This window comes from Aspergillus heteromorphus (genome assembly GCF_003184545.1).
Source record: "Aspergillus heteromorphus CBS 117.55 chromosome Unknown BO70scaffold_30, whole genome shotgun sequence".
Classification (NCBI taxonomy): domain Eukaryota; kingdom Fungi; phylum Ascomycota; class Eurotiomycetes; order Eurotiales; family Aspergillaceae; genus Aspergillus; species Aspergillus heteromorphus.
This window is the reverse complement of record NW_020290435.1, coordinates 135,640-150,739: the sequence shown is the minus strand read 5'-3', so window position 1 is coordinate 150,739 and position 15,100 is coordinate 135,640. Positions and strand designations below refer to the sequence as shown.

The following is a 15,100-nucleotide window of genomic DNA, read 5'->3' as shown; positions in this document are numbered from 1 at the left end:
TTGATTCGATTCATCCTCGACAGCTCGCTCAAGAGTTGCATCCATGTCTACCTCCATTCCGGGGCCCGTGGGCTCGGGTTCCACTGGCCGATCGCCAGGCAAGTCTGTAGTAACTGGTTCCTCCTCACCCTGCGTAGCGACATCCGGTTCAGCTTCCTGCAAAGCAGCCGCTTTCTGTGCCTTACGCTGCTTTTTCTTGTCTTTTTTGCTTTTTTTCTTCGGCGGTTCTTGCACATCATTTGCAGGACCTGCAATATCCGGCGTCTTTTCCTCCAACGACTCTAGTTCCTGCGTGGTTTCAGGCTCTGCCGTAATCGTTTCCTCGCCCGTCTCTGGAAGGCCATGCGCTGATTTGTCTTCCACTTCGACACCAAATGGTTGTTCTTCACTCGCAGGCTGTTCAACCATCTGCTCGGAATCTTCCCCCGTTGGCATTTGTTGTTCCACGTCTCCTACCACCTCCTGACTCAATCCTTCCGCAACATTTCGCTCACTATTGGACTCCTCCTCTTCCTGCACTGACACTGCTCCAGTCTCTTCGTCTACAGCCTGAATAGTTTCAACTGCGGGCGTGCATAGCTTATCTCCATCACCCGCTTCCTCCGGTACGTTGGCTGTTGATGGTTCATCTTGGCTTGGCACATTGGCATCCAGCTCAACGGGTTTGCGTTCTTCGTCGGAGGGAATGGAAACTGGGTCGCTTTCGACATTCTCAGGCTCGAGTTGGGGTGGGCAAGCGAAAGAACTCGCTTGCTCTTGCTCTACCTGCGGAGATACCATGTCATCAGTCCAAGTCAGATCTTTATCGTTCTCGCCGTGGATTTCGGTGCCGTGGGACTGATTGTCTTTACCGTCATCTTCAGCAGGTAAGATTGCCGTCTCAGGGGACATTTCCGCGCGTTCCGTTTCGCTTGGCACTTGAGTTTCGCTCGAGACTTGAAATTCTTCAACTGGGGGCGTTGATTCAGGCGCAACGGAGGGTTGAGGCTCTTCCACAGCAGGCTCTATGGCAGCTCCCAGGCTTTTGGACTGGCGCTTTTTGTCCTTCTTTGCCTTCTTTTTCGCTTTCGCCGACATAGGAGGGGCTTCTTCGATCTTTTCAGGCTCCGGAGCAACATCTTCGGATTCTCTCGCATCAAATCCCGAAGTATCGACAGGGATCTCTTCAGCCGGCATATCGATCTCGGCAGGAGTGGCAGGCTCAGCGAGAGTATCAGGCTCAGCGGGAGTACCAGGTTCGACCGGAGTGTCGGGTTCACTCGGAACATTGCTGGTGCCGAAATCAGGAACTGTGGGAAGAACATCTTCATTCGCCTCCGCGTTGGACTCCGCGGACTTGCTCTTCTTCTTCTTCCTTTTCTTCTTGAGTTTTGAAGACCCGGTATCTTGCTCAGCTTCAACAGTTACAGCTTCAGGCTCTGTTCCAGCGGTTTCGGATTGGCCAACATCAGCTTCAGGACCAGCTTCAGTCTCCAAAGCCTCAACCTTTTCCGTGATAATTTCGCCATCTGGCTCCAGTTCCTTGCTTGGTTCACCTTCCTCAGCAACAGCAGAAGGGTCTTCAGTGAAGGTGGGGACTGAGACTTCCTGCTTGAGCTCCTCCACTTCGGGGAGTACTTCCTGCATATCCTTAGAAGCTGCCTGGTCTTCCGTTTCCTCGGCCTGTGCTTCGGTTGCGAATTCAGGCAACTGTTCAGCATCAGTTTGCGAGGCGATTTCGGCAGCCATAGCGCCTTCGCTGCTTTCAGGCATACTATGCGTTTCTTCAACCGGATCCATAACGATTGGTTCGCTCTTCTGTGCCTCCCCACCATTGGTAGTATCGACATCTTGAATAATTTCAGCATGGCCGTTTTCTTCAGGCATTTGTTCGCCTTCCAGTTGAGGAGTTTCGTCTGCGTTTTCCGTGGGATCGCTGGGCTCAGTTGGCTGTGTCGTAGGCTCCGCATCCACGAAAGAGACGGACTTGCGCTTCTTCTTGTCTTTTTTAGCCTTCTTCTTGGACGTTGATGTCGGGGTCTCCTGCACTGGCTCTACCGTTTGGCTTTCAGGCTCCTTGAATTCCTGTGAAGGCTTTTCTGGAATGGTATTTTCGGGTTCGTTCGCGCCTTGGGTCACAGAAATCGTCTCTGGATCTGTGGGAGGTGGGATAGACACCGCGTCTGCTTCAGACGGAGGTTCAATGCCATCATTACCTTGCGCGGGTTCAGGCTGGGATTCTTCAGCGGTGGTCGACTGACGCTTCTTCTTTTTCTTCTTGTCCTTTTTCGACTTGGCTGAAGACGAAGGCTGAACGTCTTCCTGGGCAGGCTCCTGCAAGTCAGCATCGATAGTTGAAGCGTCATTGCTCTTGATCTCTTCCTGCGTGTCTATGCCAGAAGCTTCCGTTGGAACCTCCCTCTGGGGGGTTTCTGTACCCGTCGCGTCATCCAGTGGCACACTTTCTAAGGCTGCTGCACCTGAATCGGCGGCATGCTCACTGACAATGATGTCTTCTGTTGGCCCTGCGTGAATTTTTTCGACTTCGTCATTGAGCGCCTCATCGTTAAGAGCTTCCGACGTCGCATCGGTAGATGTAGCGTTTTCGGGTTGTTCTTGTGCTTGCTCCACAGACTCTAACTTGTCTTGCTGCGGCTCCTCGTTTGCGACGATTGATTCCACCGCATTATCTGCTTCAGGCTCCGGACTTTCAGCATCTGTCTCTGCGGTCTTCTCACCAAGAGCAATTCTTTCAATTTCTTCCGCCGGTTGCTCTGGGGCTAGTTGAAGGTCAGGATTAGTCAATTCCTCGTTGAAGGGTTCTTGTTCCATCTCGCCAGGTGTTTGGTCAGTAGCTTGTTCTTCTGCTGGCTGCGAAGCCTCTGCATCTCCCGAAGCTACCTCGTCATCTGGTAGGGTATCTACAGCTGCAGCTTCAGGCACATCCTCGGGTACATGGCTTGTCAATTCCTCAACTGAGATCCCAGAAGTGGGCTCTTCAGTACCAACGTCCTTGGGCTGCTCCGGGGCAGGCTCATCTTCTATCTTTGGCTCTTCACCGGCAGCAAGATCCACTTTCTCCGACGACAGAGAGGAAGGTTCCTCAACGGGAGCCAAGTTACCTTGCGCAGTTTCATCAGGAATTGCCCAAGATTCAGGTTCGGATGCGGGAGTCGCGACAGCGGATTCAGCCTGCCGCTTCTGTAGCTTCTTCTTTTCCTTCTTTGCCTTCTTCTTTTGAGCAGGGGTCATGGGGGGAGAAGCTGGCGCTTGCTCTTGTGGAGCCTCGGGTGTATCGGCGAGCTCAGGGACCTCGGCTGCCTCTTCTTGCTTTTGATCCTGATCGGTAGAGGCAGGAATCTCTTCGGTGTCGACAGGGGCTTCGACGCTTTCAATTGCAGGCTCAGCGTCGTCTAAGGAAGGCTCAGCGGGTGTCGAAATCCCTTCAGGTGAGGATGGCCGGCTTTGCTTCTTCTTCTTCTTATTTTTCTTGCCCTTTTTACCGGTCGGCGTAGGGTTCCCCGCTTCCGATTCAGGCTCATGTTCAGGCGCAGGCTCGACCGCTGATTGCTCGGGCACATGTGGTGTGTCGTCATTGGTCTCGACGTTCTCCACCGGCTCTTTTGTCTCATCAAGGGTGGCTTCAGCGAGGGGCTCCGCGGTTGCTCCGTCGGAGATATCTTGCTGGGGTGGTTCCTCAGTCTCCAGGGCGGCGGATGGCAGTTCACCGCTTGTTTGGGGCGGTTCTTGGTTGGGCTCGGACTGCTCGACCTCGGGCTCAGGCTGAGAATCGGTCAAGCCAGAGGATTTGCGATTTTTCTTCTTCTTGCTCTTCTTCTTCGGCTGCTCCTCCATGACCTCCTCTGGCTCGACTTCCTGGGTGTTTCCGGCCAGGTCAACTGTTTGAGAATCGTCCCCTGCTGTGCTGACCGCAGGTTCCAGATCAATTGCCCTGTCATCCTTTGGCTCTTCCTTGAGTTCCTCGGGGACGTCATCCAGCTGTTTCAACTCAGACAGTTCATCGCCAGTCGCAGCTGGTTCAGCCTCAGTCACGGACACGGCTTCAGTAGCGGGATCATTTTCAGCCTCGACGAAAGTACCAGGCATGACCTCAGCCGAGGAAGTTGGTGGCAGAGCATCCACTGAATCAATCCCTTGCGAGGTCTCGATGAAAGCACCGGGCATAACCTCAGCCGAGGAAGTCGGTGGCAAGGCTTCCACTGGCTCAATTTCCTGCGAGGCCTCGACGGTGCTCTTGCGCTTGTTTTTCTTCTTTTTCTTGCTAATCTTGTGTGACAAAGGTATCTCTGAATCCGCAGTGGCAGCCTGTGAATCGTCTTCCTTTGCACCATATTTCAGCGCCATCTCTGCTGGATTATCAGGGGCAGGTAGGTGTGGGAGCGTTTCCTTGTCGCCATGAGGCTCGGCCTCGGCAGCTGGGACACTCTTTTCTGTCGCATGCTCGGGTGTTTGCTGCTCTTCCTCGTTCTGGAATTCCCTTTCTTGGCTTTCATCCTGCTGTCGTGCTACATTATCAAGGTCGACCGGATCGTTGTTTTGCTTGTCAATGGGCGCTTCCTCTAGGCTTTCTGTCGGCACAGTATCTTCTATTTGAGCATTCGGGAACACTTCAAAATCTTGCTGTGGGAGTGAAGCTTCGCCCTCTGCGAGTTCTGTAGCATTTTCAGTAGCCTCTTGATGCTCCTGGGCGATGAGGGGCTCCGTAGTAGATTCTGGCAGTTCCTCGCGGACCTGTGACTCCTTGCTATCTTCTCCAGCTTCGATTGCGTGCACTGCGATGTCCTCTGCAAGGAATACTTCGGCTGTATGGGTGACTTCAGGCTCTTCTTGGCGCTCAGCGACCTCGGTGGTAGTAGTATGAGCGGACTCCTCATTCGCGGGATGAGTCTGTTCCTCAGAAGGCTTCAAGTCTTCCTCTGTAGCTCTAGTAGCCTCTGTTGCTGCATCAGTAGACTCCTCAACTGTGAGTTTTTCCCCTTCTGCAGTAGTTTCCTCAAGAAGCTTCACAAGCTCTATCTCCTTATACTCTTTGCTTGCTTCTGCCGCGTTCTCAATGTTAGCATCATCAAAAGACTTCACGTCTTCCTTTGCCTCAGATACCTCAGTAGACTGGGTCTTATTTTCCGTGACAACTTCGTCTGAAACATTTGTGGGCTCGGCTTCGGATGGCCCTTCGGTGCTCATTCCCGTAGCAGCACTGTTGCTCTTTCTCTTCTTCTTTTTCTTGGCCTTCTTAGAAGAGGATGCGGCATCCGAACCTGTTTCTCCAGCATCCGCAGCGGGTGCGACTTCAGGGTTGGCTGCGTCCAATTGCTCGGGTGTCTGGTGGCTATCGTCTATCTTAGAAGCCTCCAACGCGGTGTCCTCTAATACAGCAGGCTGTTCAGCTGTTGGTGTTTCTTGAGATGGCTCACTTGGCTGTTCAGTGACTCCGAACTCTTCAACTGCTGGGGTCTCTGATGCGGGCTCGCTTGGCTGCTCGGTCGCTGTAGGCAGTTCAATTGTTGGCACTTCTTGAGACACGGGCTCACCTGGCTGCTCAACTGCTGGCGCTTCCTGAGATACCGTTTCGCTTGGCTGCTCAGATTCTATGGGTTGTTCGATCGCTGGAGTTTCTTGAGACACCGGCTCACTTGGCTGCTCGGGCACTATGGGCTGTTCAATAGCAGGAGTCTCTTCCGACACAGGCTCGCTTGTCTGCTCGGCCTTTGTGAGAGATTCCTCGACCGGGATGAATTTCTCAGTCAACGGCAGCGCCTCAGTACCCGCTTCATGTGTCTTCTCAGTCTCTACAGTAGGCTCATGGAGAGACGGAGAGATTTCCACAGAGGGCATTCCTTGAGACTCAGATTCAAGCAAGTTCTCTGTCTCTACAGCAGCCTCTTCGGGGACATTGGCAGTGGCTTGCTCAATTGGGGCAGACTCCTGTGGACCACGTTCAGGCTCATTTGTCATCTCAACTTGCGCAGGCTCTGGAGTATCTTCCGGGGTTTGCTCTTCGGACGGCAAAACGGCCTCTTCAACGGATGGTGATGGCTCCTGGGTACCTAGATCAATGCTCTTGCCCTTCTTCTTTTTCTTGCCCTTCTTCTTCTTGGAAGACGATGGGGCGGGCGAATCGACATTGGAGTCTTCAGGTTGTTCGGCAGGCTCTTGGGGAAGGCTATCTGTTGCTTCCGTTGTGGGTTCCATGCTGGTGGGGGCATCCTCTGATTTCACCAACTCTATCTCCTGTTTCGCTTCGGAGGCTTCACCAGATAGATCAGGCACATGCTCACCCTCTGCGGGCTCATCGCGGTCTTTGTCAGCCAAGTCTGTGGTAGGCACTATCCCCATAACAATCTTTGCATCCTGGTCTCTGAGCTCCGAAGGGGTATCCTCGGGAACAGTTGGCTCAGTTACATCGAAAACGGCCTCGGCAAGATCACCGGCAGTTTTGCTTGTATCATTCGATGCAGGCTCAGCATTGTATGTAGTAGCGTCTTCTGCGGCTGTCTCTTTCTCATTCTGTACGGTTTCGGCGGAGACATCCTCGGATATGACGGGCGTAGGCATGTCGTCCTTTGGTTCCTCAGGGTGCGCTTCGGCGCTTTGATCGCCATCTTTGAGCTTGTTCTCCACTACAGGCTCTGAGCTGTCCACAGCAACAGACGTGGCTTTCTCCGGCTCCTCTTGCTCTTTGGACTCAATGCTTGGTTCGGCAAATGTTTCTGTTGTTTCATCCAAGGTTCTGGTAGGTTCTTCGGTCACCGGCTCGCTAGCCTCGGCAGCTGCTTCAGCACTGGCAGGCTCTAGCTCGGGCTGTTCCGCTTCGATGAGGAGTTCTTCGGATTTCTCTGATGTAACAGGGGCCCCAGGATCTGTCTGTTCTTGTTCTTGGCTGTGTTGTTCATCCGCCCTTACGGCCGGGACGTCGCTTTCAGGGTTCACTTCGATCGCCGTGCTAGGCCTTTCGACTGCAGACATAAGTTCATCCGAGGGCCCTTCTGGGTCCTTGTCCTCATCCATTGTCGCATTCAGATCGTCATTGACCTGATTAATTGCCCGAGTATGTGACTCTTTGCATAAATCGCCTTTTCCTGCCATAAACCCGACTGCTGCAACAGCGGCGTTGGCGATAGCCGTGAAGTCTGTATGGGCCGTCTCCTGAATCGGTGAAGCTTCCCGGTCCTTCTCTGTAGCTGACATTTCCGAGTCAGGTAGACGGGCGCTCTTCTCCACAATATCACCGGCACTTTCCCCTCCCTCTTCAATGTTTTGCTTGATGTCGGAGGGTGTCTGCTTTTCATTGTCAGGATAGTCAGATTGGGAATTGACACTTGCATTGACAGCAGCAACGACAGGAGCGTCGACAGATTCGGCAAGTTCCGGGCTCTTGTCAAAGGTAGATGAATAGATCACAGGACTGGACTTTGCTTGTGTCGGTGTAACCTCTGACATGTCTTCCGCATCAACGGCCTTGTTCTCCGGAGTAGACGGCCGGCATTCAGAAATTGGTTGCATATCCTCTGATTTGCACTCCTTGCCATCCTTGTCTCTGATATCCACTGCCGACACTTCAGTCGAGGGAAGAGCGCGAGTTGTCGAAAGAGGTAGCTCGACATAAGTACTCGGGTCCTGTAAAAGCTCGGAAGCAGAGTGAAACTCATAATTTAACTTCTCTTTCTTGGGCGGGGAGTGATGAACGGTCTGGTCAAAGGTCGGTGCAGTCGGAGTGCCTTCTTGAGAGTCGAGGAAGTCATACTGAGACTCGTCACTGCCATGGTTTCTCGCAACAGGCATCTTTATATCATTGAGACTTGGTGGCCCTCGTACGTACTGACTGAGATCGACCATTTCCCATTTCTTCTCATCCGGTAGGGCTGTGAGATCTTCGACTGACGCATGCGCTGAGGAAGACCTGCTTGATGGTAGGGAAGGCAGTGGCTCGTCCGATTCAGTCTCTGTCTTGTTAGCACCATGTTTCGCAACAAGCCACAAGGGCCGGATTTCACGCGAGCTTATGAACTCGGTTGAGACTGGACGACGCTGACGTCCATGAGTCGGCGAGCCGGGAGACGTTGGCACGATAGAAGAGACTGAAGAAGAACGATGGAGTCTGGGAGATGTTGGCGGTCGACGGAAGTGCAGTGGCACAGCGGTAGGGGACTCGGTCGTCCGCAGGACAGACGACCGTCGAGATCGCTGACCTTGGTCCCCTTCTGGGGATCGGGCCATCTCGGGCGATGTTGGTCTACTTTGAGACTTGGGGGCCGGATCGACGGTCTTCGCCGACGCGGGAGGCGAGGTAGAGCGACTTCTGGGCCGCTGCTCCAAGATATCTAGTCCCAATCCTGAAAGAATCTCACGATCCACTCGCCCCGAAGCACCGTGATGATCATCACCCTCGTCTACCTTGACTGGCATTTCGGGGCCTTCCACTAAAAAAGACCGCTGTTCGTCGTCTTGGGATTTTTCCCGTTCCTGCACGTGGGAAAGAAGAAAAGAAGCTTTTAGTATATGCGTCATACATATTCTCTCAAAACGGATATGGGAATAACCAGGGCAGCGAATGGCCCGTGGCCAATTTACAGGTAAATGGGAAAGACAACTAAGCACTATACCTTCTCAAACTCCCTCGATTTACCCGATTCCACGATATCCTCGTATCCCTGTCGCCGGCTTTCTTTCCTTCGATGCCTGCTGGACTTATAATCCTCAATGTTAATGTTTTCCTTGTCCGCAAGTGCGCTGCGCTCATCCCGGACTCGAGATTCGTTGTCCAACGTATCTCCTCGACTGGAGCTGCGACGCCTTGATGATTTCTCTTTGCGTCGAGAACCAATCTCTGACTGGACTTCACGGGAGGAACGCCTGTCAGCAGAGGATGATCTCTGTTTTTCTATCGGTTCAGAAACCCTGGACCCGAACAGGTTGCTCAGGAATCCTCCAGACCGCGTCTCTTTTGCCTTATCATCAGTACTTCTGCGTTTGCCACTGCTATCACGGGTTCGTGCGGACGAAGAGGTAGTGGAAACCGAATCCTCGACATTGTCGCTATCCCGCTTGGAACGCCTCTTCCGTCGCTTCTTCTTCCCCTCGGCAGAATCTCCCTCGACTGCAACTGAGCTAGCATCGTCCCTTTCTTGGTAATCATCGCTATCCTGCTCCAGCTTCTCTTCGGTTGTTGGCGCTGCACGTTCTCCAGTGGCAGCTGCTGAAACGATAGACACTGGAATCTCCCTTGGCGTAGTGCTTGGGTCGTTAATACCCCTGGACTTGTCGGGTGAATCTTCCGTCTCGAATCCACCAGGCATAGAAAGAACCTCCTGAAGGGGCTCGGGTTCCGATTCCTCGTGGCGGCCAACGGACCTCCTGTCCCGTTTATTACTGCCAACAGTTGAGTCTTCCTTTACGCTGCCGTTACCTTCAGTTTCTCTCCTGCGACTCAGATGTCCGATGACTTCTTGGGCAATTGACTGCTGTCGCTGCGCACTAGGCTCACGAGAAACGAGCGGCTCAGGCTCAGAGTAAAATGGTCGATCTTCAATGAGTTGCTCTGGAGCCACTTGTTCACTTTTACTTTCGTCCGGTGTTTCGACTTCGCCTTCAACAAATCCATGGGGCGCCGGGCGGGAGTAAGCAACTTCCTCCCACGGTGAGACAAACTTCACCTTAGTCTCTGGCGTGGGGGGTGAGGCTCTAGTATGGTATGTCGGGTTATCTGTCACAAGCGAGGGATCGAATCCAGCCGCCGCAGCCGCCGCAGCAACAGTAGCAGCAAACTCGATATCCGCCCCCACCATGCTTGGTACACTTGTGGATGGGGGCTCGGGTGCAAAACTGGTCGGACGTTCTTGGATATCTTCTGCAACTATTCGCTCGAGTTGGCTGTCAGACTGAAAGCCTCTGATATCCTGGTCTATCGATTCAAGCTCGGAGGATGTCGAGGGCACTTCATATTCGTGCATCTCATGCTCGCCCCATGAGACGCGGGAGCCAGTTGTCTGCCTTTCGGGCTTGCCATCCTCTTTTGGTCGTCCTGGGACCAAGATTCTCGGCGACGAGGTCTCTCTGGCTCCAATCACGCTTTGAGGAGGTGTGGGTTCAGTAAGCCGTAACTCAGGCACGGGCCACGGCAAGCCACCAGCATAATCTGGATGTGGTTCCTCGGTCACAGGTGAGAATTCATTGGACGGCTCTGCTTCAATAATGGTGGGCATTGAAGTAGGCTCTCGACGAGCGTAAGTGTCTGGGCTATAACGCAGCTCTTCAGGAGCGAAGAACTGTGCATAGTCCTCGTAAACGGGCTTCCTGCGAGGACTTCGACGGGATGGAGATGAAGATGGCTTCGCGTTCTCTGTATCACGGCCTGAGTGCGGGCGCTCTTCAACCACTTCTTGCGAGACCTCAGACATTGGCAGGCTCGACGATATGGAGTCTGACTCGGGAACGCGGCGTCTTTCTGCCCGACGCTTTTCTCGGCGCTCCTCGTGGCGTCGTTGGCTGGCAGTTTCGGAGGCATCATCGTGGGAGCTCTGTCCAGATAGCATTGTGATAGCAGTAACACCACTGATCGCACCTATAGCCACGCTGCCAATCCGAGATGAACTATCTCTCTCTTTCCGGGAATTATCTTCTTCGGCTCTTGAGATTTCATAGTCCTGTTCTCTCTGGCGGCTTGCTTGGCGCTCAGCATCACGAACAGCCATCTCGTGCTCACGGTCTATGAGCTGCACTGCATCCTGCCGCTCGTCATCACGTCTCGATCTTTCCCGGCGGCTCGCACGTCGCTCCTTATCCGCCTGCTCCTCGGTCAAGTCGAATTGAACTGATGCTTGGTCTTTGATCGTCGAGCGACGTTTAACGGTTGAAGTCGACATAGTCTCTAGGGGCTCTGTATGGAAGACGGGAGAGGAGTCACTCCGGCGGTGTGGACGATTGATTCTCGAGGAGACGTCGCTTCTCTCAAGGAATTCCGAGCTCTGCTGGTCCCACCTATCATTTCTCGAACTGTACAGTTGGGTTTCATAAGGCATGAAAGAGCTTCCAGATGATGGCGGTACGTCAGGTGCACTATAGGCATGAATGGATTCTCCTTGGGTGGTGTATACGGCCTGGGAGACCGGCGTCACCGGTTGGGGTTGCTGTAGGGGAATAGGCCCAGGCCGGACTAAGGTCGGCTGGGGAGGGGGGAAGGACGACACATTGACAGTATCGAACCGCGAAGGATCACTGGTAGGAACCGGTGCCACTTGTTGAAGGCTTCCAGTGCTACTTGCTGCATCGGTCTTTGAGTCGCGATTATATGCCGAAGCCAAGGCGGCCGTGCCGAGACCAGCCACCACCGCGGCCTCTGCAGGGAAGCGACTCTCGGACGATCGAGATCTTCTCTTTTTCTTCTCCTTCTTGCTTTTCTTGCTACCCCATCCCCAAGTCCACTTCGAAGTTCCGGAATCAGACGATTGTGAACCACTACTGGGGAAGCGTCCACTGCTTCCAAATGCAAGACCAGAGTTGACGCTCGAGGAGGACTGGTCTCCTGAGTCAAGATCCTCCCAGCCCTCGTCATTGGTAGCAGAAGAGGCGTAATCCGACTGTCCCAATCGAGAATCCTTACGGGCCAGGACCTCTCCAGCTCGTCGACTTCTTCGATGGGATGAGGCCGCCAACGCTGTTGCAGCAGCACCAAGCCCCAGCAATGCCATATCAACATCTTCCTTTTCTTTCCTGTTTCGCCTCTTAGACTTGTCCGACTTGCGCTTGGCGTATCCAGACCCGAAGGCTAAGTCTGCATCCAGAGAAGATGACGAAGAGTTGTTAAAGGAAAAGAGACTCCTTCGCTTCTTAGTCTGTCGCTTCCGCCGATTCTCAGATGACGCGGTGAAAAAAGAACTTAACCCGCTGCTCTGGGCCTTTCGGGCGGGTCTTGAAATGTCGAGAACCGACTCATCGGAGGAAGATGTTTTTCTGGATTTGGACCTCCTTGATACTGAGCTGCGGCTGCTGGTTTGATGATGCGATTCATATGCTGACAGAGTCGCCGTCCCTACCGCTGCGCCCAAGGCCGCATCCCTAAGGGCAGCATGCCGCTGGGTTATGGATGAAGATCGGGAGCGCGAGCGAGAACGTCGTCGGGATTCGTCGTATTTGGTCGTCTTTGAGTCCGAATGATAAGAGCTCTGGTCGGTGCGTTCACGGGATCGGCTGCGATAAGATCGTCTGTGAACGCCGCGGGATGTTTGGCTTCGTCGGCCGGATGAAGATGCACCCTCGCTCTCGTGCACAGAATTCCGAGAGCCCGCTACTCGCCCTGATCGAACACTATACGTCTCATCAAAGTCCTTGCTACTAAACATCGACTTGACGGCATACCCACCAATAAACCCAGGAATCCATGAGTTTCTTGGTGAGCTCTTGCGACGTCTACCCTCGTCCTCCGACGATGGGTAGCGATTCGTCTTATCGACACGGGAGCTGCTGCTATAGCGATCGGCAGAGCGGCGACGGCGCGCGTGGTTATGCCTGCGAGGTGCGTCCCGCGATGTCGAACCGGGGTCAAAGCAGTACTTGCAAATTCCAATGGTCTCGGTATAGTCCTCAAACTCGCCGACACCCTCCGGATCCTTCCAAAAGTCTATGAATTTGTCCAACGGGCCCTTTTGACGGCGCTGGAAAGCCAAGCCTCCCGACTGAAGAGGCGTAGCGTGGTACAGGGCAGCATGCTCTGGGTGTAGAGGACTGGCAGCGTAACCCGGTGCCCCGGGACCCGCAGTGAAGAACTCAGGGCCTTGTTGAGGTGGGTACATCGAGGGGCCTGGGTATGACGGACTGTTCTGAGAAGCCTGTTCGTAGTTTTGCATTGTGTATTGGGAAGAGTGTACGCTTGCGGAGGACTGGTGATGATGACCCATCATATAACCAGCTGCTGCACCCGCGGCCGCTGCACCGACTGTAGTGCCCATGGCGTGAGAATGGGACGGTTTTGGAGGGCTCGAGGAGCTAGGTGGTACATAGGTTGAAGGGGACTCCGAGAAGCTATGCTCTGCAAGATCAGTAGTCGCCGCAGTTGCTGTAACCATTGGGGGTCTTGACATTCCTGTCTGTACAGAGGGTTTCGGCGGCCTTGTTGGCTTCGATAGCTTTGGCGGCTTGGACGCAGGAGTAATAGTGGATTGCTCGGGTTGTTCAATTCCCAGATCCGCGTCCTCCGTAAAGTAGGCGGCAGCAGCACCAACCTGCCCCATGCTACTGGGCTCCGGCGGCGGGTTAGCTACAGGAGACGCTGTCATGAGATGCGCTTGGTCTTCGGGAATTACCAGTGGAGGCTTGGGTCGAACTCCTGGCTGGTCTTGGACAGACTGTCCCTGGTCCCCGTAGTATTCCGCCGCTTCGCCCGCAGGATGAGGTGGTCGGTACGGCTCAGCAACATAGGTCGGGAATTGGCCGGGGAATTGCTGCGGCACATGAGGATCGTAAAATGCGTGCACATTTGGCGAGCTGGGCATCGAAGTGCTCGGAAGGTAGTGGTGAGGAGGCGCGTTAAAGAAGCTAGCGTCAGCCCCAGACGTCGGCGTGCCTGTAGTTATCGGCGAGGCGTACATATCGCCCGATTGCGTCCGTCGTCGCTGGGGCCGACCGTCATCTCGATCGCGAGAGACGGTCTCACTCACCCGCTCCTCCCGCTCTGTTCTGGTCCGCTCGCGCTCCCGACTCGGCGATCGCACTCTGTCGCGCCTGCGGTAAGGTTTTTCCTCCCCATCACCATTGTCTCGGTACCGATCGCGACGGTCGGTTTCTTCGGAGTCCCTGCGCCTGGGCGCGCGTTCTATCACGATCCGTTCGGATTCGATTGGAGGACCCTGGTCCGCCGTCGCATAACTCGAAGCGACCGACTCCCCCGCCGCACTGGGCGCATAGCGCTTGCTACGGCTGCTCGAGGATCGGTAGGTCGACAGGTCGCCCAAGCCACGATCACGGTCGTCACCCCGTGAGGACTTGCGACTCACTGTCGAAGACTTCGAGTCGGTTTTGCGACGGCTACCGCTCTTCGAGCTGGAAGTGCTGCGGACATCGGAGGACGAGCGGTTCCCACCGAAAAGGCCCTTGAACATGGTGGGCAGCGAGCGATCCAAGCTCTAGCGACTCAGGCAACCATGTGGAATTGAGGGTAGACGCGATTGCCGAACCGGGCGGTTGAATCGTGACTTGGAGAGGGAGTGAAGGATGGGATTAAATGGAATGAGGGGAGTCACGATAATAACAATGGAGCCTAGAAGAGGGAAAGAGAGGAAGAGAGGGAAAGGAAGGGCGGGAGGGAGGGAGAGAGGGGAGGGGTGGTTGGGGAGTTGGAGGTCGGAAAGAGAAAGCGAGGATGGCGGTTATAGATCGGCGGGCGGGTTGTTTTTGCGATGGGCAGAGGAGGGAAAGTAAACAAGTTGTGAACCGTGGTTCTTTTTCACGCGGGAATCGGAGGACCCAAGGGGGGGGGCGGAGACAAGAACCACAGAACCACGGGCTGATCTGGTCAGCAACTTCAGCGGTTCAGCCCTCAACCCTCAGCCCTCAGCAGCAGAGAAGCTGGCGACTAGCTAGCTACTGACTGACTGCACGGTCGGTTGCTCCAGACAATCGGCCACTAACCGGGTTAGCGTGCTGGGCCAGGACGGACCAGGATGGGGCGCGATGGACTAGACGAGGACTGAGCGAGAGAGTCCGTGGGTACTGGGATTTGAACGTTGAAGAGGAAGAGCTTGGACGCTTGATGGGAAGAGGAATGTGGGGTATCACAGAGATCAGATCAGATGCTAGATGCGGGAGGGAAGAATTGATCGGATCTGAGATGGAAGCCGATGACGAGGTTGCAGAGAGAAAGAATGCAAGCCAGCAGCAGCCGAAGCAGCAGCAGAAGAAGGGAAACTCGCGGTGAGGCTGGGGCGGGGAGAACCCGGGCACGTGAGGAAGGGTGGCTGACTGACTTGACTGACTGACTTGACTGGCTAGACTCTCCAGTCTACTTGACTACTTCATCATCATCATCACCATCACAGCATTCAGACAACCTGGTCCGATCAGAATTCGAGCCTCGTTCTGCTGCCCCCGTCCAAATCACCCGATTGGC

At 54.4% G+C, this 15,100-nt stretch overlaps 2 protein-coding genes across 2 annotated transcripts; one reads left to right on the top strand and one right to left on the bottom strand.

The window, feature by feature from the left end:
- Positions 1-272: 272 nt before the first annotated feature.
- Positions 273-932, top strand: BO70DRAFT_365366 (uncharacterized protein; the record flags this gene model as incomplete). The annotated part of the gene is made up of 1 exon (XM_025544046.1): positions 273-932. A coding segment is annotated over exon 1 (179 nt), but the record flags the coding sequence as incomplete, so codon positions are not given.
- A 7,585-nt stretch (positions 933-8,517) lies between these two features.
- On the bottom strand, positions 8,518-14,234 carry lah (involucrin repeat protein). The gene is made up of 4 exons (XM_025541418.1): positions 13,653-14,234; positions 13,549-13,607; positions 10,978-13,494; positions 8,518-10,941 (listed from the first exon to the last, which is right to left on the bottom strand). The coding sequence occupies exons 1-4, from the start codon at positions 14,091-14,093 to the stop codon at positions 8,598-8,600; spliced, it is 5,361 nt and encodes a 1,786-aa protein (XP_025395909.1). The 5' UTR covers positions 14,094-14,234; the 3' UTR covers positions 8,518-8,597.
- Between the last annotated feature and the right edge of the window lie 866 nt (positions 14,235-15,100).